Raw genomic sequence first — 27,896 nt, forward strand, 5'->3', positions numbered from 1 at the left:
TATCAGTGCCCCAACAGCAGAGAAGCACTTACCTTTCCCTCCACTTGCAGAGATAGACCTGGGAATTACTGGATGTCTCAACCCTTCAAGTGACCAAGGAGATGGAGAGTTTTAGTGCTTTGCCTCTTCTGGTACTACTAAATTTGGCACTACTCTGAGTCTTCATTTGTTCAGCACAAAGGTCATAGTCAAGAGTCCTGACATCTCCAAACTTCTCCTTAGCTTGCAGTGCATTTCAAGTGTCAAGTAACTATTTTGTGGGCCTAGTATCAAAGATGGGCTTTGTAGAAAAGGTGACACTAGTAACATTCAAGTTATTAACCACTGATCTATTGGAAAATCAGATTTCAATGCAGAAACACCTTGTTAGAACTCAGAAGAAACATGAAATGAATTTCCCTGTCAGACTTGTTCCTATGGACACCTTTTATGCAACATTTCACACCAGCTCATATCTTCGTCATGTCTTTCCCTTCTCCTTTCTGTGCCTGCAAGATGCTGTGAAAAAACCCAGTGGAATTCCATATACAACTGAAAGAAAGTGAGAGAAGGATTTAGTTTTCAGGGGAAGCAGATTCCTTATTACTACTGTTGCTCTGATAAAGAGGTCCTGGGATCCTGTTGCAGCTCTCAGATTTACGTGCCACTGTGGACTCAGGGTATACAGTCTCTAATTCACTCCTTAGATGCTCAAGGGTTCTTTCATAATCATGCATTTAGGGAGCTCTTCTTGACATCTTCACCATCCAAGCCACATGAAATACGGCAGGTGCATGGTGGCAGCGTGTCAGTACAAGGTCCTGGCTTTTGACCTGTACAGAACTGAGACGATATTCATCCAGTGTGGTGTTGGTTGTGACAACAGTTTACTGTAAAGACACAGAATCTTCTGCTCATACAGAACCACTGAGTGAGGCAGGAAAGATGAGTCCCACAGCAACCAGCACAACTCTAATAAAAATCATGGTTCCGTGATAGACATCATCTCAGTAAGATCTTGCTGCTTCCATTTAAAAATAGAGAAAGAAAGAAAGAAAAGAAAAAAAACCCACACAGGCTTCTTTGTCTGATAGCTGTGCTGCTTAGCTGACTGATGAGTGGTGAAAGGAGATTTTTGGCAGCCTGTGAAGAGCAGGGAAGCCTGAGTGATGGAGCATTGTCAGCGGCACGGGTTTTCTGTCGGGCATTTCACCTCTAACTTTTCCCTGAACCATCTGCTGCATTCCACTGTCAGACTTGTTTGTGAGCTCTGAAACAATTTGAGCTTTGTGTTGGCTCCATAGCAATCAATCTAGCTGCAATATCTGCATATCATCCTCCAGCTGAGGGTCAGGCTGTGTTTCCAGTCACAGCAAGTAGGTTTCCCTGAAGTTCTACACACTCCCCCTCTCCTTGTTTTTGTGTAGCCCAGTTGAGAATGGTGCTGGAAAACTGTACGGCTCTGAAGCAGTTTGAAAAGTTGGTGAAATGAAAGGAATAAGTTTTTGAATTGAAGGCTCACAGTAGGGAACTTGGCATTTATAACTCATGCAAGCGGAGGCAGTGAGTGACCTGATCAGAATCTAGAATGCTGGAGGATGTGTTTCTGATGGCAGTGTGGCTAATTGAGCACACGCGGGTGCTGCAAGGAGCTCTGCTGGCTAAAAGTGGATCAACTGCAGCCAAACATCTTGGAGGAGTCATTATATCAAGATTTTATTTTTTCTCTCCCCCACCACCACTTTGCCAGCTTGTTCTCACCTCTCCTCACCCTGTGGCCTTTTAGCTTTAGAATGTGCTGGAGAAACAGGGACACTGGGCAAACAAAGATGTGTCTGTGTAAGTGCCATGCAGCAGCTTGTCCTGCTCAGTGGGCAAAAAAACAAGTGAAGAGGACCAAATCTGACAAGAAGTGATTCCAAATTTTCAGCTGAAGTTGATGGTTTGTCAGTTCTGGTGGTGCTAAGGGTAAGTTTTTGAGGAGAATGGGGGAGGTATTTTGACCACTTTCTTCAGCAGCTGTCACATCTTAAAGACAGAAATCATAGCACAGTGATAGGCATCAGCTCAGTGAGAAGGTCTCTCTTCTCTTAACAAGTAAACCAACGAAAAAAACCCCAACAACCAACAAAAAGGGGTTTTGGCCCCAGCAGTGTTCCCTAAACAAAACTAGGGGATAGTTGGCTGAAATGTGGACTGTAAAGCCCTTCCTCTCTTGTCTTTCATGGGAAGCCAAAACCTTGTTCTGTCAGAAGCCTGTGAGGGAAGGCAGTGCTGTCTTACCAGACCCTTCTTGTTGCCCCAGTTCCTGAGCTGAAGGATCATAGTGGGTACTGAATATTTATTATATTACTTTCCTTTCTAATCTCAATGTGCCTTTGACCACCACAACATCCCCATAAAAGAATTCCTCATTTTAATTATGCAGTATATTTTTCATTGTTGCTGGATTTTTGGGTTTGGGTGGGGTATTTTATGATACTTCCTTTATCTCTAAGCTTGGTGTTGACAAAAAGAAACAAGCAATCATTCAGTGTTGTTTCTAACTTCTTTTGGTAATTTTAAAACTTTGGTGTATCTTTCTCTCCCTTCTCTCTGTCTCTCTCTCTCTCTTTCGCTTTCTGTCCTGCATCTCGTAAGACTTGTTGCCAGTCTTGTACATATAGGGAAATCCGTAACCAGATAAAAGATGTGAATATTGCCCATTTCTGGGTTGTGCACACACAGTGTGGGAGAAGCAAGGGGGGGAAACACCCTGTTGGTGTTCCCAGCACGGGGCAAAGGCTCCAGTATTGGTTCACTGGTTGGTGGCTGTCATGGAGCTCCCCTGCGCAGTCAGCCTTGAGGTGCAGCTCCGTGGGTGATGGGCTCCCCTTGCAGAGGCAGCTGTGGGCAGCTGCTCGGGGCTGGCAATGGCAGAGTGCTCTGCACTGCAAGGTGGGAAGTGACCAGCGTTGCCAGAAGAGGTTTGGTTTTGACTTGGCTTTGTAAATTCCCCCAGAGCTGCCTGCAGCACATCCAGCTGATCAAAACAAATCCAGAATAAATCAGTGGTGTGGAAACTGGCTGTCCTGACTATTTCACATGTTCTATTCACAGCAAGAGACCCTGGTCCTACAAGGCTGGACCAGAATGCCTTCTGCTCTGCCAGGGAAGGGTTCTGGAGCAGAGAATGCAATTTCTTCTTCATTGGGGGGTTTATAAATCAGAAAACTTAATTTTCCCAGGGCAGACATTGCAGAAGGAACCATTGTCAGCCCACCCCACCAGATGTGTGCAGGCCTGGTTTCCCTTGGAGAAATGGAGAAACGTACGGTGCCTCTGTAATCCGTCCCTTTCTTCCTTGCTGTCTGCAGGAAAATCCGCAAGCTGCTTTCCTCCTCCGAAGCCAAGCGAGCCGCCAGACGCCCTTACAAGCCTATTATCCTGCGGCCCATGCAGGCAGTGCAGCTCCGCCAGCCCATGAATGATGAGCCCATAATCATCGAGGATTAACGCTCGCCCAGCAGCGCTCCGCATGGCGGAGGATCTGCCGGGAAGAATCTCTCCTCCAGTATCTACTTGAGTTTCCATGGCTACAGCATTGAACTAACTGTTGAAGAGAGGGAACTTCTGAGGAACTGTTTTGCATCTTTTAAACCCTTAAAAGGAACTCAGTCCTGCTCTGAGCCTCTGACCACAGACTGCTCTCTCTCTCTCTCGCACTCTCCTTCTCTTTTTTTTTTCTTTTTATTTTTTCCTTTTATTTTATTTTCTTTTTTGTTTTTTTAATTTTTAGTAGCCTCTTTTCCCTTTTGCTTCTACCCCTTTTGTAGAAGGGGGAGGGAAAGTAAGTTTAACTTATTAAGAGAATGTGGACTAGTACTTTTTAGCTTTGTTTCCTCTTCTGATGTATGAAGAGCTAGAACCCTTCATTTTGTGACTGAGCTCTCGTTGCAAAGCCATTTTTATGAGGCTGTGTTGTAAGATTTTCCTTTTCTTTTCTCTTTTTTTTTTAATTTTGTGGACTGTGCCATTTTTTTATTTCATTTATATTATTTCTTTTGTAGATAAATTTCCAATCTTTAACTGATATTTGAAAATAGGAGCTGAAAGCCAGCCCCAGGTTCAGCCAGTTTTCTTTGGTCCTGTCCCTTCTGTTTTTTGGATCATTTTGCACAGCCAGTTGTGCTCATGCACAAGACAGACCAACTCAGGCTGAGAAAGGAGTGAGCTAAGAACTGAAGAACCTTGCAGAACATTACACTAATGTTGTGTGCAGTAGAGCCAGGCTGCCAGAATTAGGTGTCCTTACTCTAGTTGCTCTCTGGGAGATGTGGCCCGTGGCATTCCTCCCGGTAACCAGCAGTTTGCGTGCTGCCTTCTCTGTGACATCTGGGATCCTACGTGCTGTTAGGCCACCAAGAGCCAGCAGTAGGCCCAGCAAGTGTAATGAATTGCTTTGCTCTGGCTCCAAGAGTCAAGTATACCAATGCCCAGGGACATTTTGCTTAGAACTCTGAACCTGTTTGTGCATCAGTGCTTTCGGACACGTTTCCCAGGATGAGACCTGGTTTCTCTTTAATTGCGTTACTGTATGTTTCCCATTTTGAAGGGACTTTAAATTACAGCTGGGTTTTCATTTGAACACATTGTGTCTGAATTTAAGTGTTTTTTTCCCCCCTTGACATTTCTTGTGTTTGAGGTTTCTTGCATCTCTTGAACTTCTTACGTATTTGCAAGTCTGTATCATTTCTTTTTCATATGTCTTCTCATGGCAGTGCATTTGCTGGATGCCCTGCTCAGTTTTGAAAGGATGTAAACTATCATTTGCAACTTGTGCTGATCTGTACATGTACCTGCCTCAAGCAGACACAGCATGTAATAACCCCCAAGTCATTCCATATGTGTCAGCGGTGAGATGAGCCAAAGTTGTATTTGGGTTATCACAGTCCAACCGTGATTCTGTGCAACTCTGCTAACCCCCTGGGTTAGACGGAAAGGAATCCCCACAAAATGAAAACAATTCAGTTAACTTTACTTAATAAACCTGGAAAGTGAGCTTTTGTGAAACATCTGCTTTTTGTCTCTTCTGAAACAGCCACCCTTGCTCAGGTTCCACGTGCCTGATGCACACAGCTCTGCGCCTTCCTTCCCATCCCAGGGCTGTGTTCTGCTCTCCAGTGTCCCTGTGCCAGCAGTGCCGTTGTACAGGGCAAGAGTCGGAGTCACTCATAGTTTGATTCCTCTCCTGTGCACTTTAAACATTTCCAGCGCTTGAGAGGCTTCTCCCTCCCTCCTCTTCCTCTGAAACGCAGCAGCAGGTGCCTGCAGGGCTGTGCCTCTGAATGAGCCTTTTGTCCACAGCAGCTCCTTGTCCTGCTGCTCTGAGCATGCCTCTGGCATGTGGCAGAGGGACATCCCTGGGGGTCAGCGGCCCAACCCGTGGGCAGTTCTGGGTTCTGCATTGCTCCATCCTCTGAGATGAGCAACATGGATTCCATGTTTGGTCTCAGTTGCTGCTCAGGAGTGGCAGGATTTCCTCTGGCTGTGAGCAGCTGTGCACCGGCAGATCTAAGAGTATCCTGTGCTACAGGTCAGGGTTTCCTGTCTGTAACTTAAAAGTGGGACAGGACAGCTATTCCAGAAGGATGTGCTGCTCAGGAAAGGCACAGAAGCCCTCTGGCAGTGCTGAAGGATGGTACCAGTGACCATTGGCAGTTTTATTTTGTCACCATCACTCTTTAGGATTAACTCCCTGTAGGTAAGAAACACCGGCTGCAGGAGTGTTTTGTAACGCTCTTCTCTGTGAGGGAAAGCGCTCATGTGGATTCTTTCCTGTAGCAAAAGGAAATCTGAACACATCACTTTGACAAGCTCCATGTCTGAGTTGGCTGCAGCCCCTGCGCGGTAGCAGAGGGCCCTGCTGTGCCGGGGGCCAGGGGAGCTCGGACACCCCGGAGTGCCGGAGCTGCTGCTGCGCTGCAGATCCTGGTGGATGAGCTATTGATGAGCCTGGCGAGAGGCGGCTCCGGCTGCACCGAGAGCTCAGGAACCACTTGGGGGTGCCAGCCCTGCGGTTTCCAACATCTTAAAAGCTTTCTTGGAGCGGCTCCAGAGATTGCTCTGGGAACGAGTCCAGGCAAGGAGAGAGAGCATGTCCTGTGCTGCCCTAACTTTGAAGGACCCTTGCGTGTCCTTCAATAGAGATGCTGGTTTCTGGCATGCGGCAGCAGACTCCACTGCCATGTGTTTCACTGGCTTATGTTTGTACCAGCCTGGGAGGAGGGGGCTGGAAGATCCGTTTAGCAACCAAAGGAAAATGCTGGCTCTTGGGAGGTGCAGGGAGTGCTAGGTCCCGCCACTGGCCTCTCCAAGCCCGAGGGGTCACTCTCTTAAGCCACTGCTGTCACTAAGCCTCTCCTGTGCTGACCTCTCCTCTGTATTCACATTCCTCTGCTGTTGCTGCAGGAACTGCCTTTGGTTACTCACGCTCCTGCTCTAGAGCTTTGTCAAAATAGAACAATGTTCATACAGCTGGGGCAATGTCCCATTTTCCAGGTCCCTCCTCTTGCTTCCCACCTCCTAAAGAGCCCCTGAGATTGTGGGGTAAAGCAGAGCCTGGAGTTCGGAAGTGCTCACCCACCCAAAGCAGGTCAGGTCTATTGGGATGTGATAAGTTTTGCCGCATGCATTTGGGTATTTTCCCTTAGCCATGTGTCCCTGGCATCCCAGTCCTTCACTTGCCTCTCTGCCATGCAGACGTGGGAGCAGACATGTCACAGGCTCAGCTGCGATCCCTGGGAGAAGGCTGTGCTCCGTGCTCACGTGGATGGAGCATGCTGACCTCCAGACTCAGTGCCATGCTTACAATTTTACAGGCTTAAAAAGAAGCAGGAAGCTGCTCAGGAAAGTATTTTAAAAACAAAAACAGAAATCCAAACATTCCTACAATGCTTTATGCCAAAATGCTTTTGTTACAGCTTTTTTTTTCAGTTAACTTTGGTATTTGGGGGGCTTTATTTTGTGTTGCATTTTGCATTTTACCAGCTTGTCAGTAGCAGCTCCCTGTGATCTCTGCTTTTGCTGCTGTAACATGAAGGCAGCACCCTGACTGTAACAGCACGGCTGAAACAGTGTGAAAAAAGCAAAGTATGACCAAAACTAACAATTCTGAACCTGGCATTCCTGCTGTGGGAGGAGGGCTGTAACCAGGACACTACTGGAGAGTTGTAAAGCAAAATACACGCTGAAATTTTCTTTTGAAATGGAAATTTGGAGCTGGTGCCAGCTCTGCTGCGGGCTCTGGCTCTCCATGCAAGTGTTACACAAGCCAGATCTTGGGAAGCTGGAGAGGCTCTTTGGGATGGTCAGGTTGCGTCATGGTGGAGCTGCTTCCCACTGCCACAGGAGGAGAGGGCACCTACCTGTTCACAGGGGGCATGGGGTGAGGTGGCACGGGAGGTGTGCTGGCCTGGGGGGTTCCTGGGAAGAGCACAAAAAAAAATCTGGCAGGTTTTGACTGTGAGAAGGAAGGAATTCGACTCATTTACAGAAACTGGACCTTGAATCTTTTCTGTTTTCCTCAATCCATCAAGAGGGCACAGACTTAAAAACACCATTAACCCAAATAAGCTTTGGCAGCAGCATTAGAGGGAGAAAGGAACAATCACCGCGGAAAGGCAAGTCAAGACATGACAGCCCTCTCTAGCTGGTGAGAGAGGGTTGGTTTGGGGTTTTTCCTGTAAATGTACTTTTTAGTCAGTGCCTTTCAAGGTGAGCCTGCAAGAGCCAACAGTGATGGGATCTGCCGTGATCCCCATCTTCAGAATATGAACGTCTTGAGTGTGGGTGGTGTTTGTTGCCCCCCCAAAGGAGGAGGCTGGGGTGGCCCATGTCCCCCTGTCTCTCCTGCCCTCGCTTCCCATCCTGGAGACTGACAAAAGGGTTTTGCCCTGCTTGACCAGTTTTGAAACCCGGTGAAAGACTCAGTGTCTGATGATCACGTTTCACCCATACAGGAGGAGGAGAACTGCCTCAAGAAAAGACACACAGTAAATTCAGATGGGTTGTGGAGCCGGGGCTTGTCTCCACCTCTTCTTCAGCCTGGAAGAAAGTCAGGCCAGGTCAGGGTTGAAGCACACTTGATTCCTGCCCTGGGCTTTGCAAGTTCATTCACTGCATTCCTGGAACGAGAATGAATAACATAAATTCAGCATCTTTCTGCAGACAGCTTTCTCCCTTCTTTCCTGCAAGGGGACTTTCCACCTGGATCCAGTGCTCCGTGGGATGCTGGCAGCGTCATGGGGAGCAGATTTACAGGTTCTGGTCGGAAGGGTTCAGCCAAGTTGTACTTTTTCAGAGATTTTCCATCTGAGCAGGATTGAGTTTGTTCCCCCTGCCTGTGCCTTGGCTGCCCCCAGGCAGGACAGTAGGGAGGCAAGTGTGTGGAGCGTGTGGATGAGGAGCCAAGCTGGGTTTCCCTGCATCCCAGGCAGATGCCCATAATGTGTGGTGGGGACCAGGGCCAAATGCATTCTAGTGGGGGGGTGATGCCAAAGGAGAAGATGGTGCCGTGGGGACATCGCAGCATTCATGAGGTGCTGGATTATGTATGTCCAGCCCCTTCCCTACCCCAGGGGCTCACTGAGAGTGTCCTGGAGGTGGTGTGCATGTGGGGCACAGACACATGAAAGCTGGGCAGCTGCTGTGCACACTTTTCCCTGCTGCTGTGCCAGCTCCCAGAGCCACGCTGCACCTTGGCCGGCCTGACCTCTGGCCCCAGCATGTCTGGGGGGGCCATGGGACTGGGAGGGCTTAATGACCAACTGCCCTGAGCTGAACTTTGCCACTGAAGCCTGGGTCTGAGCACAGCCCATTTCTTGGGACACCCTTTCTTTCCCTGGAAAACCTGGGGGAGAGCCACCAGTGCCAGCTACCCCCACCCCTGGCCATTCTCTGCACAGCCTCCCTACTGCAGTCCCACCACAGCTCTGACGTGGGTTTGAGTGCTGTGCTCAGGTCTCTCCAGCTGATTCCCTGCCTTTTTTCAGCTGGAGCACTGCTTTTCAGGCACTGTGATCCCACTGCACGGAGGCATCACACCTGCCCCATGGAGTCTGCATCCACGGCATCTGCCTGCAGCCTGCTGGGATTCTCACCGGCCCTGGGCAGGCTGGCAGCTTCGGCCCCTCGGGAAGGGGTTGCGGGGACAATGGGGACATCCATTCCAGATGGCAAGGACAACTGGGATATCTGTAAACCTGTTCATTGCAGGCGTGACAGCGCTATCGGCTCTGCTGATAACAGCAGGGACTCTGATGCCTTTTAAAGGAGAGCAGCGACAAGTGGATGGCTGGAGCTGCCGATGACGGGCGCTGGAGCTGCCGACGACGGGCGCCGGGGCTGGGCGCTGACGTGCCGAGCCCTGGTCAGTGGCATGTGCTGCCTGATGAGACCCAGCTCCTGCCAGCCCTCGGCACGCTTATCCTCTGCTCCTCCATCTTCCCGTCTCTTGCTAATCCTTCCTAAGCTTCTGTACTCCCGAGCCGCGCACTGATCCTGCAGCCGCCCTTCGGCAGCAAGGCTGGGTATCCAGCATGTGTGGGCTGTCCCCTCTCTGTGTGGCTTCCTCCCCACCCCAGCCAGCCCCGGGCTCCTTGTGTTGAGGGACAGTTGTCCCCTGTTCCAGGCAGGGTACTGCCCTGCTCACCCTCCCGTGCAGCCCCAGCTCGTGATGTAGGACAGCCAGATCCACGCTGGCAGGCACACCCAGGAGGGCTGTGGAGAATAAATGAAATAAGAAATAAAGTGCTTTGCCAGGTTTTGTGAAAGGCTCTTTCTGTTGCATCCCATCACAGGGAACTGCTCCCAGTCCACGGAGGGAAGCCCAACCACTTTTTCCATGGAACTCCTGCCTAATGCAAGGATCTGAGGCAAACCCGGTTATAGATGGGGTGGCCCATGGGCGGTGGCTGTTACTTGCCATGGGCAGCAGCCATTTGTAACCTCCAGCCCCTGGCTGTGGGCTGTGTCTGCAGGAGATTCAGGAGTGAAAAAAAGAGAAAGCTGCAGCGTGTCACCCTGGGGTGACCTTCTCATGAGGGACAGAGGGCCCTGGGCATGTGGGTGCACACAGTGCACCAGCCAAGGCTCTGCAGGCCACGTATGGATCACTGATCTCTGGGGACACCAAGCCAGCAGCAGGGTTTTTTCCTGTAACCTCTTTTCTTTTTTTTCCCCCAGCCTCTTCTTGCCCTGTAACAAATCCAAAGGATCCTAGGTGCCAGAAAACATGAGAGCAGAGGAAGGCTTTCCAGCCCCAGCTCCCCATAGGAGCAGCTCTGTCTGGGTCCATGAGTTTTTGTGGTATTTGTATCTGAATGAAGAAGAAAGAGCTGAGGGGAGTTGGTGCAGGGAGGGGGAGAGAGGTGAGCCAAAGGAGAGGCAGCCTGGAGGGAGTTATTCCTTATTTATTCCTCACTTTCCCTTAATCTCTGTACAAAGCTCTCTGGTTGACCTGCCCTAGGCAGAGGTCCCAGCCTCGCACCTTTTGCAGGCTCCCGGTGGAGGCAATCCCAGCTCCAGGGCCAGGGCCAGCCCGGCACGCTCGGCAAAGCACCCCCCACGTCTCGCAGCCCCTGCTGGGCCCTGGGGCAGTTGCTGCTGCCCAGAGAAGGGCTACAGGCACCAGCTTTAGGATGTGGGCTTGCTTCAGCCTCAGCTCCAACCGAGAAGGGGAGGCTGCAGGGACGCGGCTCCTGCTCCGCTCCACGCAGCCCCTGAGGGAAGTGGCTGGGTTAAAAGCCCCCGCTTTATCACGGAGGGCGCTCTCTGGAGGAAAGCCCCCTGACGCCCCCGAAGTGGCTAATTGAGGGCACGGCCAGATCAGCGCAGATCCAGCGTCGGTGCCCCCCAGGGATGTGTGCTGGGCCGGGGAGCCAGCTGCCCTCAGCAGCTCAGGAAATCCCGAGGCTGCGCGGGGCCGGCGCCATTGAGGAAAATGGGTCACCTCCCGCCGCGGGTGCCAGGGCTGGGACACCGTCCCCTCGGCTGGGACACCCCCAGGCACTGCTGCTGGGGGCACGGCCCATGCCAGAGACCTCCCCTGGCCGCTGAAAGGCGGCTTTGTCACCCGCTGCCAGGGAGACTCCAGCTCAGCCCTTGGGCAGAGATGGGGCCCAGAAATTTCTGGTGGAAAATGCATCCTTTGGACAAAATTACTCCCCAGCCCGGGTATTAACGTTCTGTCTGGGGAGAGGCACAGCGAGGTCAGGGGTGTCCCTCATGTGCCACTGCATCCCTTCCCACATCCTGTGTCCCCCCGGCAGCAGGCTATCCCCTGCCTGGCACTGGGCATGCTGTCCCCACAGAAGCTCGGCCATCCCCGCTTGCTCAGCCTGGGCAACCCGAGTCACCTGTCCCCGAGGTGCCAGGACATCCCTGCCCTCCGTGCAGGAGCATGCCGAGCCTAAATCGGGGAAGATTAAGACATGACCAGCTAAAGCCACTTTGCTCCTGAACTAGCATATCCGCTTGGGATTTAGCGCATTTGCAGGCAGGGATTCACACCTTTAGGTGATTTGTCTTAATTCCCCCTAGGCTCTATGTGTGGAAAGCCCTTGGCTGGCATCTTCTGGGTGGTGGTTCTGCAGCATGGCAGAGCCCAGGCCTTCTCCTGTGGCCACTCCAAACAGGCTGTTGGTGGATGCAGCCTTCTGCCTCCTTCTCTTGTACCTCAGCTCCCAAGGCTGGGGCACCAGCTGAGACTTCCTCTGCATGTGAAGGATTTAGACAGCAGACCTTTCCAGGATGTCCCCTCAGTGCATGAGACAGGAGCTGCTGCAGGCACGGGGATGCTGCTGGTGCTGTGCTGGCACCTGCCTGCTGCCATGGGGTGCTTTAGGGCTGCAGACACACTGGGTACCACGGAGGGACCCACATGAGTGCTGTGGGGCTATGCTGGGGCAGGCAGCTGCTCTTCCAGAAATCAACAGCTCTGCACATCCCCAGCTCCTGCCCTGCCCTGGTGGCTGCGGGCCTGGACTGGGTCATGCTGGCTCCGTGGTGGGACATGCAGGGCTGAGCCGCCCCTCCCGGGGGCCGTGTGGGGCTGGGGCGCCCCGGAGGCACCACTGCCACCTGCCCCTGCGCAGGGACCCCGCCGGCCACAAAGCCACACATTGTTGTGACAGCAGCTGGCCGAGGAGTGACAGGGATGCCTGGGCCTTCTAACCCAGGAGGGTGCACGGGCGATGGAGAAGCCCGCTGTCGAGCATCCCCGGCCCCATGTACTCGCTGGCCGCGTCACTCTGCCCCATCCCGAAGCCCCGGGTTCCCTTCCCAAGGCTGCCTGTGCGCCGGGGGCCAGGCGGGCGCTTGGCAGCTGCACCAGCTGCCGGCAGAGAAAGGAATTCTGTGACAATGGCGGTGGAGTAGAGCCAGGCTGCGGGCTGATGAATAATGCAAGGCTGCTCTTGCGGAGCGGCAGATGTCCTGTTTACCAACAACCGGCCCCAGCCGGCGGCCTGGCGGTGCAGGGGCGCAGCTCCCCAGCCCCGGCCCTGCCCCCGCTGCCACCACCCGGGTACACCCTGCGCCCACCGCAGCCCCGTCGCGGGGCAGGATCCGGCCGGGCGGGCACAGAGGGGCTCGCCCGGGCGCAGGGGGTCTGCGGCCCACCGTGGGGCTCGCCTGCCTCGCCATGGCATCGTGGCTCCTTGAGTATCCTCGCCGTGGCTTCACGGCTCCCTGAGCATCCCTTTGAGCCGGAGGGGTTTTTGAGATGAGTTTCCATGGCAACGGAGCGGAATGGCGCCGGGAGCCGGAGGATGCCGGCGCTGGAGCCGGGCAGCGAGCTGGGTGGGGCGGGGACGGGCTGCCCGGTCCCGCGGGGGGTGGGAGATGCCCGAGCCCCTCTGGGGCGGCTGGCCCGGGACCGCCACCCCCCACTCATGTCCCAGGGGCGGCTGCTGGCCGGACTCAGTCGGGGGGGCTCCAGGCCAATGCCTTTGGGGCCGGTAAAAACCCACAAGTCGCGTCGCTCAACTACAACCTGTTTATTATGGAGGTTTTTTCCCAGGCAAGGGAATCGGGAGCACTCGCGTCCCGACTTCAATCTTTGGGGGTGGGAGACAGGGCAGGGAGAGTTCTCTCCACGGCCGGGACCGGGCACCTGCTGCGCTGGGCTCGAGCCGGGCCGTACCGAGCCCGGCCGACGCTGGGCGGGCAGCCCCGCCCCGGCTCCCCCCGGGCGGCGGTAGGCGGGGGCCGGGCGGAGCGGGGCGCACGGCGCGGCACATCACAGCACGGCTCGGCACAGCACAGCACGGCTCGGCTCGGCTCCGCTCTCCCGCCATGGCATCCAAGTGCCCCAAGTGCGACAAGACCGTGTATTTCGGTGAGCGCATCCCCGGGGCCCGGCCCCGCATTCCCTTCCCCGCGCCGAGATGCATCCCCGGGACCTCAAAGCGGTCCCCCAGCCCAGAGCTGCGCTCATCCCTGCCCTCCCCTTCCCTGAGCCCCCGCCTCGTCTTCTCTTTCCCCCACCGGGATGTGTCCCCCCGGTCCCCGTTCCGCCGCAGCTCCCCGCGGGGCTCGCCCCGAGATCTGTCCGGCAGCAGCTCCTTCTCCCCCGGGGCCCCCCGGAGTGGCCGCGACCCCTCTGCCCTGCCCCGCATCCCCGGGCTGTGCTGGGGACTGCTGCCGGCTGGCCCTGGGACAGGGGACACAGGGGGTGTGGGTGATCCCGGGCTGAGGAGGGGAAGCAGGCGGTGAGGAGCCCTGGTTGGGGTATGCCCTCAGCCTGGGGTGCTGAGAGTGGGGTGGCTCCTGTCCCCAGGTACCTGCTGGCTCGGGTCAGGGGAACGCGGCCCACCCGACAGGGCCGGTACTGGGCAGGGGGCTCCCATGATTCGGGGGATCTCCTGGGGCAGGGAAGTTGGCAGTGGCAGGTGCAAACAAAACCTTCTTCCAGCCGGTTTCTTTGATTCCCTGCAAACCTGGCCCCAGGTGTGCCATTCACCCCTCCCCGTCTGGCCTCGCAGCCAGCCCTCAGCAGGCTGTTCCCAGCTGGGCGAGCTAATGAAGGGTTTGGGGTTTCCACGGGACTTTTTCAAAGGCAGCTCCGGGGCTCGGAGGTCCATCTCAGCCCGCCTGGGCTGGGTTAGGGCAGCAGCGAGTCCCTGCAGGTCTCCGAGGGCGTTGCTTGGGGTTGTGGCTGGTCAGGATCTCTGGGAACCGGGGCTGGCGTGTCTCCTGTCAGGCAGCACGGGCTGAGCGCCTCGTAGAGAGCCGGGGGTGAGTGGAGGTGGAAGCAGGGGCTGATCCTTGGACTTGGTGCCTCCCTGAAGCTCCCCGAGGAGCTGCCCCAGCCCGCTTCCCCCTGCGGGGCAGTGCCCAGCCGGGAGCCTCCCCGGCAAGTGCCCTGAGCCCCTGGGTGAGCACCCTTGGAACTGCTCTGTGGGCTCAGGGTGGCTCTGGGAATGGATCCAGAACTCCAGCCCGAGCTGCCTCCGGGGATCTGCTGACCACGGGGTCCAGCTGGGCTGGCACTGCCTCCCTACACCCCTCCCTGCCCATCTCCCCACGCTGCTCCAGGGTCCAGCCCCTGTTGCCTCAGTGTGTTTGTTTGGTGGAGAAATACCAAAGGGTCCTGATGATGTTTGAGCATTGGAGGCATTGGTGCTTTCATTCTTTTCCGGCCATCTCCAAGTAAACACAGGGAAATAGGAATTTGCTGTCTTCCTCCTTTAAATAAACCTATTTGTGTGTGGGTGGGAAGGGCTTGGCCCCTTGGATGTCTTTCTTTGTGTGAATCTTTTCCTTTTTAAGCAGAAAATAGTGCCTGCCCAGCCAGCTGGGCACTGACCCGGGGTCAGAGTTGCTCCTCTCGCTCCAGGGATGAGCCTGCCCTGCGTGGGGGGGTTGGGGCTGGGTTCAGGGACCCCTGCCTTGCCGGAGGAGGAGGCCAGCCTGTGCCAGGAGGAGAAGCGCCAGCCCACAGCAGTGTCTGTGCTCTTTTTCTCTCCCCATCTGCTGGGGGACTCGTGGATGTGGTCTGGGGGGAGCAGGGCTGTACCCCGTGCCCAGCTGCGTGCCAGCTCTCTCCCCAGGAGGGTTTCTGTAGGTGCAGTGGTCCCTGTCCCGGTCTCTGTTCCTCCGTGGCTCCCCGTTCCTGCCCCGTGTGGGGACACCCTGCCCTACAGGCAGGGGGAGGCAGGTGCCTGGCAGCGGGGGAGTGCCAGCCCCCATCCCACACCTTCCCGCAGGGAATGCTGCCCCTGAGAGAAACCTCGGGGGTGGGGGGGAGGTGAGTTGTAACGGGAGCAAGCTTCTCTGTGCTTAGAGCTGAGATAGGCTGGAGCATGTCGCTGTTGATGCCTTGAGCTTTTCCCTGAGGAACCGCCCAGGCTCTGGAAGAATAAACCTGAGTCCGTTTATTCAATGCATAAAAGCTACGTGCAAACTCTGAGCCGTCTTTCCGGGATGCGGATCCCGGGCTTTCCTCCCGATAGGCCGCGTGGTGTGGTGAGAAGGCAATGGGAGCACCGCGTCCGGGGTTTGGTGTCGCTCCTGAATTCCTCGGCTGGCCCGAAGCTTAGCGGGGAGGTGATTCATAAAGCCCCGCTTGTTCGGGAGCCTCCCTGCCTGTGCTGAATGAACGCTGGCAGCTCGGGCTGCTCGGATGCCTGGGATTGCAGCCGTGGGTTATGTGTGAGAAATGCCGCCGGGTCCTGTTCCCGGCCCCGCGCAGTGCCGGAGCGGCTGCCCAGCGCCGGCGCTCCCGGGTACCGATGGAAAACTCATTTCCAGCATGCCTGTTGCTTCATGCTCCCTGGAAAAATCCAGTGGGCTCCTCCCTGCGCAGTCAGGAGGATGTGGGCGTTTCCTGAGCTACAGAATGAGCTTTTTTCCTTTAAAAAGCACTGGGAAATATAAAAATAGTTTTTTGGCTTTTTGTCCACTTTTTTTTTTTAAAGGAGGTTGAGGTCTATGACATTGTTTCCACAAACGGTTGGGGCTAACTTCCCTGCTTTGGGAGGTTGGCTGGATGAAGTGAATGTTTAACTGGAGGAGCAGCACTGCTGGCAGCTGCGGGGCCAGCTCCCATCCCGCGCTGGCAGGTGGCAGTGGGCTGGCCTTGGGCTTGGGTTGGGGTTATCACTTCTGGCAGGAGGCTCTGGAGGGACCAGAGTCTCCTGCAGCCAAACAGCCACACACTTCCCCAGCTCCCTTTTGCACTGCTGAGCCTTAAATGAGTTTTGCAGGGTCACCGGGAGCCCTGGCCAAGCCTTTCTGCCTCCCGTCCTTTCTTCCCAGAAGAGCAGGCGATTGCGGCAGCAGGGGGTTTCCTGTTTTCCCATCCCAAGCACGAGGCAGGCACAAGCTCCAGGGATGCAGCAAGCACACGTGCAGCGGGGTCCGGCTGCAGACGGCATTTGGGGAGCTCGCTGCACGTGCTGGGGAGTGTGAAGGCTGGTGGGAGGCTGCTGCTCTATTTGTTTGGAAAGGTGCATGCTAAAAGCAGGTGGGAGTCACTCAGTAGCTCTCCAGCCTTAAAGGTGCTCTCCAGGGTTGGTTTGCTGGTGGAATTCCAGAGGAGGAATGGACTGAGGACATGGACACATCCATCTGGGAAGCAAGGAGGGCCCAAGCCCCGTGTGCTGCAAGGGGCCTGCAGCAGATGCCTGACGCCACGGTCAGGCTGGAGCGCAGCAGGACACGGGGTGCAGCCAGGTGTGGGGTGCTCTCCCTGCAGCGCACGGCCCCGGCGGGTCAGCCCGGCGAAATTCAAGCTGCAGAAGCCACTGTGCAATTAATAAGTAACTGCTGTCCTTGGCTCCAGGCAGGGAGACGGTGGGGCAGGAGAGGCAGGAGGGCTTGATTTCCATCACAGCTGTCCCTAACAAAGGAGTGGCTCTCCAAGTGCAGCCAGTGCAGTGTCGGCATGTCCGTGTCGGCATAGCCCTGGCTTCCCAGCTCGGAGCGGGCTGGGCTCCTTGGGAACTGCTTGCCCCCAGGTCTCGGAGTGTGAGTGGACCTTGCAGAATGGTAACTACGGATGCTCCACTTCCCTGCTCCCCATGCAGGGCCCTGCCGGGGGGAGGGATACCTCTGTGGGAAGCTGAAGAACAGGCTGATTAGCATTAGTTTCTCCCTCAGGAAAATAGCACGGGCTACAGGAAATGATCTGTGGGAGTGTGGAACAGGGTGGTGTGAGGGCTGGGTCCCCTTGCTCTTGTGTACTGGGCTTTGCTGGGGCTCGCGGCAGCGTGGTGCCGCCACTGCCAGCTGTGGGGAGCGGTGCTGCTCCTGGGGCTCTGGGTGCTGGAGGCTTGGAGCTGGCAGGCAGCTCCCTGCAAACCCAGGGCTGGTCCTGGGTGACTCAGTTGCGTGTCTGGATTGTAGAGTCCTGCACCTGTGTCCCAGCTTCTAGGCAGACACAGATCCTCCTGTTCCCATCCTCCCTCCCTATCCCTGGCAGGAGCACAGGGATGGGGAAAGGTGAGGTGATGGGACTGGAAAGAAAAGGCAAGGAAAGGCAGAGCAGGAACGCCCAAGCAAGAAGTAATGGAAAATCTGTCACCGCAGCGTTGCAATCAAATACAGAGCCTGGAGCATGAGCCGTGGTGCCACTTCTGGTTGTGGTGGGATGGTGGTGCCCATTGCTCCTGCCAAGGGCCCTGAAGCTGCCAGAGAGGTGATGGTGGGAGATGGGTCCTGGCATGAGGATGGGGAGAGCTGTCCCACCATCCTGCTGTGCACTTGGCCATGGGGAGCACCAGTGCTGCGGCCCCAAGGGAGATGCTGAGCATCCTCTCCCACTGCCATCTCTGTTCACACTGTGTTGCTCACGGCCTTGGGCCAAACCCTGCTTGGAGCTGCGGGGGCCCAGCAGGGTGGGGAGGTAAGGAGCCATGGGGAAGGAGGTGCACTTTGACAGGCTTAGTTGCTCCAGCATGTCCCAGAATCCTGCTCTTGCTGAAACGGGCCAGGAAACTGTCTTACTCTCCCGGCACTGCCTGCCAGAGATGACATCTCAGTGTGCAGAAGGAGCACTGTGCTCTGAACCAGCAGCTACCCAGGAATGGTTTGTGTGTGGGCCTGCCCGTGCCCGGCTCTCACTGGCCACTCTGCTCCTGGCTGTGTGGCGAGTGAGGGGAGGGCTGCAGGCTGGACTCTGATTTTCTGGTGGTGCCCCTCGGCAGTGTGGGCTGCATCTCCTGCATCCGTCGGGGTCCTGCCTGCCTTGCCTCACATGTGGGGCTGCTATGCAGCTGGAAAGCAGCTGATTCCTTGGGCTCAGCCCTGGCTGAACCCAGTGGCTGGCTGGAAACCCTGCTGATCCTCTCCCCGCAGACACTGTCAAGCTGCCCAACCTCAAAACGCATCCCATGCAGATGCTGCTTGATGAAGCCCTGTGGAAAATGGTGAGGGACTTGCTGGCCCTGCAAACTGGAGTGGGAGATTGGAGGCTCCTGGCCAGGGAAGTGCCTGCAGGAGGCGAGGCTCTGTCAGAGGAGAGGCAGGGAGCAGCAGGGTGGATGGGAGCCATGCTGTGCACTGGGGCTGTGGCTGGAAATCAAACAACCTTTGCTTGCACCCGAGTGGCTCGGCTATGCGGGGGCTTGGATCCCAGGGAAGACCTTGTCCCTCCCCTTGGCTGGAAGTGGGAGCCCCTGCCTGGGATATTCCTTGTTCCCCCCTTGCTCTGCAGCAAGGCTGTACTGAGCTGGCTTTGTTGCACACTTGGAGGGAGCCCAAGGCCTGGAGGGCTGCCTTGCCTTGCTGCAGGGAAGCTAAATATATATGTTTGGCCACAAATCAGGGTGCGGTGTAACCGTCAGCACCGGCTGTGGGATGGGGGAGAGGAGCTGCCTGGCTGTGCCTGAGGAGGGCAGGGGTGGGGATGGGGTGAGGGGCACAGGAAGGCAGCACAGACCCTTGGCAGGGCAGCATGGCTGGGATATGGCCCGGCAGGGCATGGCAGGAAATCCTCAACCTGTCCTTCCACCTTTTCCATCTCTTGGCCACTTTTGAGGAACTGGGAAGGGGATGAGGCTGCTGGCTCACGGCTCTTGGCTTTGTTTCCAGCCATTTACCAGGCTCGTTTCCCTGCACTTTTCTCTCTTCATTCCTTTGTGTCTGCAACTGCTTCGAAGCGCATCTACAGTCTGACAGCATCCCTCTCTGCCAGGGATGCCTGTCGCTGGACCCCTGTGGGGATTTGGCACCCTTACTGCCAGACTGGGCTTGTCAGCCCTTCCCCGTGCCCTCCCAGGGCTCTGGTAGGATGGACGGGGCACAGCGCAGCCCTTTGCAGAGACGCAGCTGCAGCTACAATTCCTTTTGCTGAATTAGCCTCCGCCTGGGAGCAGCACTGACGTCAGGCTGTGGAAATACCTGTGCGAGGGACTGGAGCAGGCTCGGCGCGGCCGGCGGCACAGAAACTGGGAGGCGGGATGCTCTCTTCCCGTCCTGAGAGGATGCGCCCACCTCTGGCCTGACCCAGCTGCTTTGTCTGGGCACGGCGGTAATTAAGGGCTGAGCCGCGTTGTCTCTGGGGTGGGGCTGCTGTGGAGCCATGGGATCAGTCTGCCTTGACAGCCCCGCGGCTGCTTGCCTGCTCCTGGCCTCTGGTTTTTGCCAGCTCTGGTGGCGTCCCCCGGCAGTGTGAGCTGCACCCCCTGCACAGAGCAAACCCACCTCACAGCTACGTCCTGCAGCCAGACGCGGACCTGGCTGTGCTCCACCTTTCCTTGGGGGTGTTTCCCCTGGGGAGAGGTTTATTATCCATGGGCACGCAGTGCCCGCCCACGGCAGTGTGGGTAACACAGGGCTGGCAAACCCCTGAGCCACGCACGTGTGCCAGAGGCCAAATTCCTGCAGTCAAGTACCCTTAACTCTGCCCTTCCAGGGGGTGCTGCACAGCTGGTTTAAATCCGGCTGGCTTGAGGGCTGAGTGTCTAAGCGTGGGATTCAGGGACCAGAGCAGGGTGTGCGTGCACTCGGTGTGATGCGGAGAGGAGGGGGCATCGTATCTGGTGGCAGAGGCAGGGTGCAGTGACGTGTCTGCCCTCGAGCCGGTGCCATCCCATGCTCCCTGCACAGAGCTGGACACAGCCTCGGCACTGCTCTGCCCCAGGCTGCTCTTGCAGTGCCGGTGCTGGGGTGACCCCTGGGGTTGCTGGGGTGAGGAGCGGGGCTCCCCCCCCCAGCAGCAGGAGGATGTGGCCAGAGACTTTTCCTCTGGGGCTGATGCAATAGCGGAGCAGCTGTGGCCGAGTGACAGGAAATCTGGGCGCTGGTTCTTTCCCTCCGCAGTGATTTATGGGATGGTGTGGCCACAGGCTGCTGCCCTGGAAATGGGCTGGGGTGGCTCCGAGCTGCTTCCTTTGCTCGCTGCAAACAATGCCTTCTGGAAAGCCATCCCGGCTGTGCCGGTCCCGGATGCATCCCCCGGGAATCCTTGTTTGCAGCCAGAGGATGCCTGACCAGCGCCTGCGCGGCATTTCCATCTGGAGGCACGGGGCAGCCCCCGTGGTTCCCGGGCTGTCCCTGTGCTCCGGGTGCACCCGGCCGCCTCCCGCCTCCTGCCCCATCCCCTGCCACGCGCTGTGGGTGCCAGTGACATCCCTCTTGCTCTGCATGGCCGAGGGATGCATTGGCAGAGGGGTGCATCCGTCAGGGAGGAGCAAGGATTTCCATCTGCTGGAATATAATGGCGGCGGGGGGGGTCATTGGGGGAGCATCGCGTATCGCGGGAGCAGGAAGGAGCTGGTGGGGGCTGTGGCCAGCTATGATTGCAATGGCCTCTGGAAAACATCCGCCAGTAGCTTCCTCCTTGCTTTGTACCCGTGGCCATGACGGCGCTGGGTCGGGGCAGCGGGGGGAGCCGGGGGTGACGCAGCCGGAGCACAGCCCGGCCTGGCTGTGCATCCACTGTGACAAAGCCGAGTGGTTCTTTGGCCCCGAGCCCCTGGCTCGGCTTTCAGCCCATCACGCTCCGTTTCCCTCCCTGGTCACCCCGGGGAGGCACCCGTTCCTGCCAGGGGGGCTGGGAGGATGCAGGGCTCCTGCGATGCTCCCAGGGCAGTGGGGTGCTGGGATCTCCGTATTCCCCTTGCTTTTGGGGAATCCCTGGGGTCTGGAGGGCCTGGGGGCTGTTTACCCTGCGGCTGGTTCTCTGCTCTCAGAGACAGATGAGGGCTGCAGAGGAAAAGGAGCGCAGTTCTGGCCCTGGCGCCTTCCTTGTGTGCTGCCTTTTGTGAGGGGCTGGGGAGACATGAGCTCCCCTGAGCCCCTGCGCTTGGAGCCAGCAGGGATTTGCTCTGGCAGCTTTGGGCAGGCAGGCACAGACCCCTGGCTGTGGTGGGGCATCCCTTCACCCTGCTGTCTGCTCCTGCTTGTGTTTGGTTAAACAGCTTGTGAATCACCGGGAGGTGGATTTGGAGTTTCTTCCGACTGATGCGAGTCCCCGCAGTCCCTCTCCCACGTGCTTGCTTGGGGATACTCTCAGGAGTCTCCTGTGCACCCTGGTTAAATGGCTCTGGCTCTGCCCCTTCACGCTGCCCCTCCCGCCACCGGCCATCCTGCTTTGCACCGGGATTGAATTTTTGGGTGGTGATGGCATTGTTTCGGCTTATCTTGGCCTTGTGGCATGCCCCGGATGCAGCTGTTTGCCTTGGGAGGAGGGTGGCTCTGGAAGCCAGGACCTGCCCTTTGGGGAGCTCTTGACCCCCATCTGGAGTGGATGCAAACAGGTGACATTTGCTGAGGTCCTCGGGGGGAAACCCGACATCGCGGAGGAGGTCTTCTCGTGGAGTGGGGCCGGCTCTGGTTACGCTTTTATTTGCTTGTTAAATATTTTATTTGGCTCTCCTGATTTAGTTTTACGGTGGCTTTAACGGGCTCACAGCGTTTTCCAGCTGTCTCTGCACATGTGCAGGGCAGAGGGAGGGCCAGCAGGAATCCGTGGGGGGCACAAGGCAGCCTTGGGCCGCCCAGGAGCTGGGAGGGAGAAGGGATGGTGCAAGGCTGGGGATGCAAGGCGAGCAGTGGCAGCCTGTGCTGCCTCCCAGGGTGCTCCTGGAGACCTGCATCTCCGTGCCAGACGGAAGGATTGTATTTGTACTCACATAACCAGTCTCAAAGCATTTGCCTTCCCCGAATTTGCCCACTGATGCTCTGATACTGTTTCCAGTGCCGGCAGCGAGTGTCATGCTGGGACATGTTTGTGGCCATGCGCCCATCTGCACGTCGTGCCTGCTCCCGGGCTGGGGTTAAGGAGCACCCGCACGCCCAAGGGACAGGTGTTTTCCAGGGTCAAATGTCCATCCTGGGTGACAGTGGAGGCTGTCTGTCATCCCGTCCTCCTGGGAGCAGCGCCGGGAGCATCTCTGGAGCTGCAGCTGAGGCTCCCCGGGGAGAGGCTGGGTGTGCGTGGGGGGAGTGTGACTGAACGGGCGGGGTGGGCATGGAAACGCCAAATATTTGAATGGGAGTGAAGTCATTCCGGGTAACGTGGCGGGTAAAAATAGACACGGGGAGTGGGAAAGAAAATGCTACCGTTGCTGGACTGGCGTGTGGGAAAAGGCAGCTGTGGGATGGCAGCTGGGCGGTGTCCTGCTTTCAGCTGGGATAGGGTTAATCTCCTTAATAGCTGGTGCAGTGCTACGGGGGGGGGGGGGGGGGGGGGCAGAGACTGGGGGGTTTGTGCCCACGTCCCACAGGGCTGCAGGGACCCTGGGGGCAGCAGCAGAGTGGTCCCTGTTTCCTGCAGCGTGGCTGATGTGTGCAGTGTGAGCAGCCCCCCTTGAGTGAGTTCCCCCCGTGGTTGCCGCAGCCTGGCTTCCCCGGGGGCTTCAGCAGGTGCTGGGCAGTGGCTCACCCCTCTCTCGTGTCCCCTGTAGCCGAGAAGGTGTCCTCCCTGGGCAAGGACTGGCACAAGTTCTGCCTGAAGTGTGAGCGCTGCAACAAGACCCTGACCCCGGGTGGGCATGCTGAGGTAAGAGCTGCCAGGGCGGGCAGGGTGGGAGCTGTGCTGGCATTCGGGGGGCCTGGTGGGATGGGAATCCTAGGAACAGGGCTGGGGCAGATATCTGATGCCATGTGGAGGCGCTGTCCCCGCGGCATGCAAGCCCAGGAACACACACTGTGGCTTCAAACGCTGCTGCTACAACTCAGGGTGCTCTTGTGCACAGCCCTGGGCAAGCCACAGAGTGGTGCTGGCACCACGTGTCCCTCCTCCGTCACCCTGGGCTCCCGGGCGGCTGTGGTGGGGCTTGGCATGCACTGGGCAGACTTGTTTGGGCATTGCACAGGCTTTGGAGGCGTGTGTGTGCTGAGAGCCTGCACTGACCTGTGGTTAAAAACAGCAAGAATGGGGAATGCCTGGGTTGCCATGGCGATGAGAGCTCACCACTGGTGCTCTCTGTGCCCTGGGGCTTGTGCTGGAGTGTGATGTCACTGCCACTACCCAGCACTTGGGAGTGTGAAGGCACCCTGCTGGTGGTGGCAGCTGCTCAGACTTGGGAGCAACTGTGTTTTTGCTGTGCAGTGTCCCAGCATGACACCCGGTGCCCTGGGTTTGGGCAGCACCTGTCATTCCACAGTGTCACCAGCTCCTTAGCTTGGCTTTAGCGGGTGGCACAGCCGGGGAGCAGCAGGGACAGCTGTGCTGGTTGCCCCCAGCTGGTGGGGAAGCGGGGCCTGTCCTGCCGGCAAGGACGGGGCTGCGCGGGTGGATCTGTGCTTCAGGCCCGGTTAAGCCCAGAAGATTTGCTGCTTCTCCATATAAGGTTGGATTCTGTTCCCATAGGGGATGGCAGCCAAGCCCCACTGACTGTGCTGACAGCAGATTTGGCCCTTCCCTGCTTTTTCTCCCTTCCTTTGAGGAGGCTAGGTTGGAAAGGTGTCGCGGGGAGACCAGTTAAATGTTTACCCTCCCCTCTGGCATGGCAACGCTGTGAGCACACTCATATTTATGCCTTGCAGTATTTTGCAGCTGCCTTTGGTCAGACCACAGCCTTCTCACTCCCCTGGCCTTACCTCTGGCTGTCCCAGCCCTTGCCTTTGGCATGGCACCGCTGCTCAGCTGCCACCCTGCCCTTTGTGAGCAAGGAGGCCTTGCCTTGCAGCAGAGGGATGGAGGGCAGGAGCAGGGCTGAGATGCTGAGTGGAACCAAGCAAGCAATGAGGTGGGATCCTGCCTGAGAACGGGCTTGCAGTGGGTTTTCTACCCAGGGCAGTGTGTCTGGCAGCCCTGCTGGCCCCCTGCTCCAGCCACAAACACTCTTTCTTTTTTCTTGGACTCGGTTCCAGCTGGCCCATGAGAAATGTCTGTGGGGAGTTCCGGGGCTTATCGCCTGCCTCATGCTTTCCTGTGATAATCACCCCAGACGATAGTGGGGTCGATAGCAGCTGGGCTGGGACCAGCACCCATGTGGGGCCTCTGATCTTGGGCCAAGGCGAGGGAAAGGCGAAGCTCAGGGCTCCCACGGTGCTCTGAGCACCCAAGAATGGCCTGGCTGTGCACGGGATGCTGAGGGAGTGAGGTGATGCCTTGCTGGGTCTGGTGCCGCATGGCTGGGCCGGGGTGTGGAGGTGCCTCTTGGCTGAGCTGCCGTGGGGTGCTGGTGCTCCAAGCCTAGGGCACAATGTGCAGAACAGCCCGAGTGGTTGATGCAGGCAAAACCCCTGAGTGCTCAGGTGGGGTTAGGCTGGTGCTGCAGACCCACAGCTGGGAGCATTTTAGGGTGTATGCATGGCCGTGGTGGTCTCTGAACACCAGAGGATGGAAGTGCTCCTGAGCGAACTGTGGTCACCACTCAGCATCCTAACACTGCCCTCTCTCCCCAGCACGATGGGAAGCCCTTCTGCCACAAGCCCTGTTACGCCACACTGTTTGGCCCCAAAGGTATGTCTGTGCCCCACCACTGCCTGCTCAGGGCTGCAGGAGGGGCCACGTCCCCTCATCCCCAATTGTGGCCTCAACAACATCGCAGAAGCCAGGCTAGCATGGGCTGAGCATCAAGCCAGCAAATTGCAGTCCCAGGCCTGCTGTCTGCTTGTGCAGAGGGAGAGAAGAGCTGCTGGAGGGAGGGAGGGAGGAAGGAATCTATTCTGACAGCTGCCCTTTTTTTTACATTTTAATATTTAAAAAAACAAATTCCCATTCCGACAGAAGGTGGAGTCACTCTCCTATCCCAGATGTGGCTGGAGAAAGCCTGGGTCAGGAGAAAGCAAGCCAGGGCTGAAATGCAGCAGTGGCCCTTGGCTCAGCGGGGCTGCGGGAGGTGGGACAGGGGGCTGGGGGGATGATGGAGACCTCGAGTGCTCCCAGGCCCCCACAGCCCCTCTGTGCCCCTCTGCAGGGGTGAACATCGGCGGTGCCGGCTCGTACATCTATGACAAGCCGCAGATCGAGGGGCAGACTGCTCCGGGACCCATCGAGCACCCGGTGAAGGTGGAGGAGAGGAAGGTGAATGCTGCACCTCCCAAGGGACCCAGCAAAGGTGAGGGGCCGGGCAGGACAGGCAGCCTGGCCCTTTGCCCTGCTGGGCAGCCAGTCCAGAGCCACCACATTTGGTGATGGTGTGGGGCGCGGGGTCCACCCCACTCAGGTGTGTCCTGGCAGAGATGTCCCCCCACTTCCCATCCACATGTCCTCTTTTCTTCCAGCCTCCAGTGTCACCACCTTCACCGGGGAGCCCAACATGTGCCCACGCTGTGGCAAGAGAGTGTACTTTGGTAAGGTGGTGAGTGGGCAGTGGGTGCTGGCCTCAGGGTGGCATGGCCCCATGGGGTGTGCAGGGGCATGCATGGGGCTGGGAGTGGGCTTTGGATCAGGGAGGGGGTTGTGGGTACAGAGGAATGTGCCTGAAGGGCCTTCAGGGATGGCTCCTCGTGGATATACTCCTGGGTGCAGGGCTTTATCTGCATTGTCACCTCCCACGTGGTAATGGCTGTCCTCAGCCATCCTCTGTCACCTGCGAGGCACCAGAGGGGTGGGAGGGATGTAGAAGGCTGGAGATCCTGAGTGCTCTGTTGGGATTTTGTGATACCCCCATGGGGAATGCTCCCCTCAGCATGGTGCAGGGGGCTGGTGTGATCCTCCCTCCTTGTCCCACTCCAGCCGAGAAGGTGACTTCACTGGGGAAGGACTGGCACCGTCCCTGCCTACGCTGTGAGCGCTGCAGCAAGACGCTGACCCCGGGGGGCCACGCTGAGGTAAGGGTGTCCCAGCCTTGGAAGCCTGGCCTGCACACTTGGGGATGCCAGTGGGGCATAGCTGAGATGTCCCAAGCCATCCCCATGGGCCCCCACAGCCTTTGCAGGAGGGTAGAGCTGGGAGGACCAGCCCCTCAGCCCGGGGAAGTGCTGGGGGTGCTGGGGTGTCTGCAGGGGACAAGCAGAGCGAGAGAGGTGTCCAGCCACGTGTACATGTCCTGGGGGCTGGATTTTCCCTGGCCCCCAGCCCAGGTGACAGGTTTCTCTCTCTGCCCTGCACAGCACGATGGACAGCCGTACTGCCACAAGCCCTGCTACGGGATCCTCTTTGGGCCAAAGGGTGAGTGCCTGGGGCACGTGGGGTAGGGACCCAGTCCAGGGACACGGGCCCTGCGTGGGCTGCCACTCTTGGTGCTCACGCCACCACCCAGAGGGGACATCTCCCTGGAGCACGCTACCTTCCTGTCTGTGTCCTCACCCTCCTGTTTCTTGCCCCATGCAGGTGTCAACACCGGAGCTGTGGGAAGCTATATCTACGACAAAGACCCTGAGGCGAAGAACCAGCCCTAGACAGCGTCCCCGCCCGCCTGCCCGCACGCTCTGTGCCCCTCCTGTACTAACCTCCTGCTCCCAGCTGGAGCAGACCCTCACCAGGCTGGCCACGGAGCTGCACCCTTTCTGCTGTCTACTCCGGGCAGGACAGCCCTGCCCCTGGGTTATATATCGTAGTCTCTAATATAAGCTTCAGTGTTTAAAGGCAAAGGTAGAAGGTATCTCTGGTGGTTCCCAATGCGCTCTGCCCTCCCCACCCCTTCCACCAGCCCCCCGAGCGTGGGAGGCAGCAGGGCAGGTGTGGGGATGTCCCTGGGTGCAGGGGATGGTGGGTGGCACCCGAAGGGCTGAGGATGGGGGGAAGGTGGTGGCAGGAGTCCCACTGTGGGAGGGTGCTCCATGCTGTCCCTCAGTGCTTGGGGCTGGGGTCAGGGTGCCCAGTCCTCTTCCTCACCAGTGGCGGGAGATGTGTGACACCTGGCAGCACTGCCCTTCTCCTGGCCCTTCCCAGGCTCCATGCCCTGGCTCTCACTCTCCCTGGGTCCCACAGCTGGCTCTGTCCACCGTTAGGTCTGGCACCTCCCTACCCCCCATCCTTGAATCCCTGTAGGTGCACCCAGGCACCTGGTTTAGGCTGGTGCCCCCCCAGCATGATCCCCCTGGAGGCAGAGCCTGTGCCAGGGGGCACTTGGCAGCTGCAGCCCTGGTGGAGGGGGCTCTCCTCTCCCCACCTTTGGAGGACAGAGCGCATTGGGCTGGTGGCCTGGGCAGCAGGACCTCCCCCTGCTTCCCAGAGCTGGAGGTTTCTCATTGTTGTTGTTTATTTATAAGCAGTTGTAAATGTGCTCCTTGCTTTGGAGAATGACACGTGCCCCCCGTCTCACCCGTCCCCCCGTGCACACCCAGCCCTGCTGCTGCCCAGGAGAACAGGGAGGGGGCTGGTGCAGGGGACCCCAGCGAGCCCTGGGTGCCAGCACCCCACTCTCTCTGGGCCCCCTGTGCTGCCGCAGGGCTGACTTTTGTTATTGCTGACAATAAAGGTTTTGAGAGATGTGTTGTGCAGCTCAGCTCCAGGTGGAGGTGGGGGAAGCTGTGCACACTACACAGCATCCTTTTGGTCCCAGGACCCGGCTGCTATGGTCCTAGCCCAGCTG

The 27,896-nt window shown here is 57.6% G+C and overlaps 2 protein-coding genes across 5 annotated transcripts in view; both read left to right on the forward strand.

Moving 5' to 3' along the window:
- MTA1 (metastasis associated 1) overlaps positions 1 to 5,019 on the forward strand; it is a 79,140-nt gene extending 74,121 nt beyond the window's left edge. For 3 of the 4 annotated variants that reach the window (XM_048312328.1, XM_048312326.1, XM_048312327.1), the window contains one exon: positions 3,336 to 5,019. In XM_048312328.1, the coding sequence (XP_048168285.1) occupies positions 3,336 to 3,474 (139 nt within the window). In that variant the 3' untranslated portion in view covers positions 3,475 to 5,019. The remainder of the gene's footprint in view (positions 1 to 3,335) is intronic. The other variant, XM_048312329.1, reaches the window with a different exon arrangement.
- An 8,215-nt stretch (positions 5,020 to 13,234) lies between these two features.
- CRIP2 (cysteine rich protein 2) lies at positions 13,235 to 27,793 on the forward strand. The gene is made up of 8 exons (XM_048313026.1): positions 13,235 to 13,357; positions 22,872 to 22,966; positions 24,820 to 24,877; positions 25,335 to 25,475; positions 25,642 to 25,710; positions 26,096 to 26,190; positions 26,473 to 26,530; positions 26,693 to 27,793. The coding sequence occupies exons 1-8, from the start codon at positions 13,315 to 13,317 to the stop codon at positions 26,758 to 26,760; spliced, it is 627 nt and encodes a 208-aa protein (XP_048168983.1). The 5' UTR covers positions 13,235 to 13,314; the 3' UTR covers positions 26,761 to 27,793.
- The last annotated feature ends 103 nt before the right edge of the window (positions 27,794 to 27,896 follow it).

The sequence above is a fragment of the Corvus hawaiiensis genome, chromosome 9, assembly GCF_020740725.1.
Source record: "Corvus hawaiiensis isolate bCorHaw1 chromosome 9, bCorHaw1.pri.cur, whole genome shotgun sequence".
Classification (NCBI taxonomy): domain Eukaryota; kingdom Metazoa; phylum Chordata; class Aves; order Passeriformes; family Corvidae; genus Corvus; species Corvus hawaiiensis.

Bases quoted from the DNA above. Each gene is read 5' to 3' on its own strand.
- CRIP2 (XM_048313026.1), top strand. From the start codon at position 13,315: ATGGCATCCAAGTGCCCCAAGTGCGACAAGACCGTGTATTTCG. The intron at 22,967-24,819 runs GTAAGAGCTGCC...CTCTCTCCCCAG, and splicing joins CCCCGGGTGGGCATGCTGAG to CACGATGGGAAGCCCTTCTG. The intron at 24,878-25,334 runs GTATGTCTGTGC...GCCCCTCTGCAG, and splicing joins CACACTGTTTGGCCCCAAAG to GGGTGAACATCGGCGGTGCC.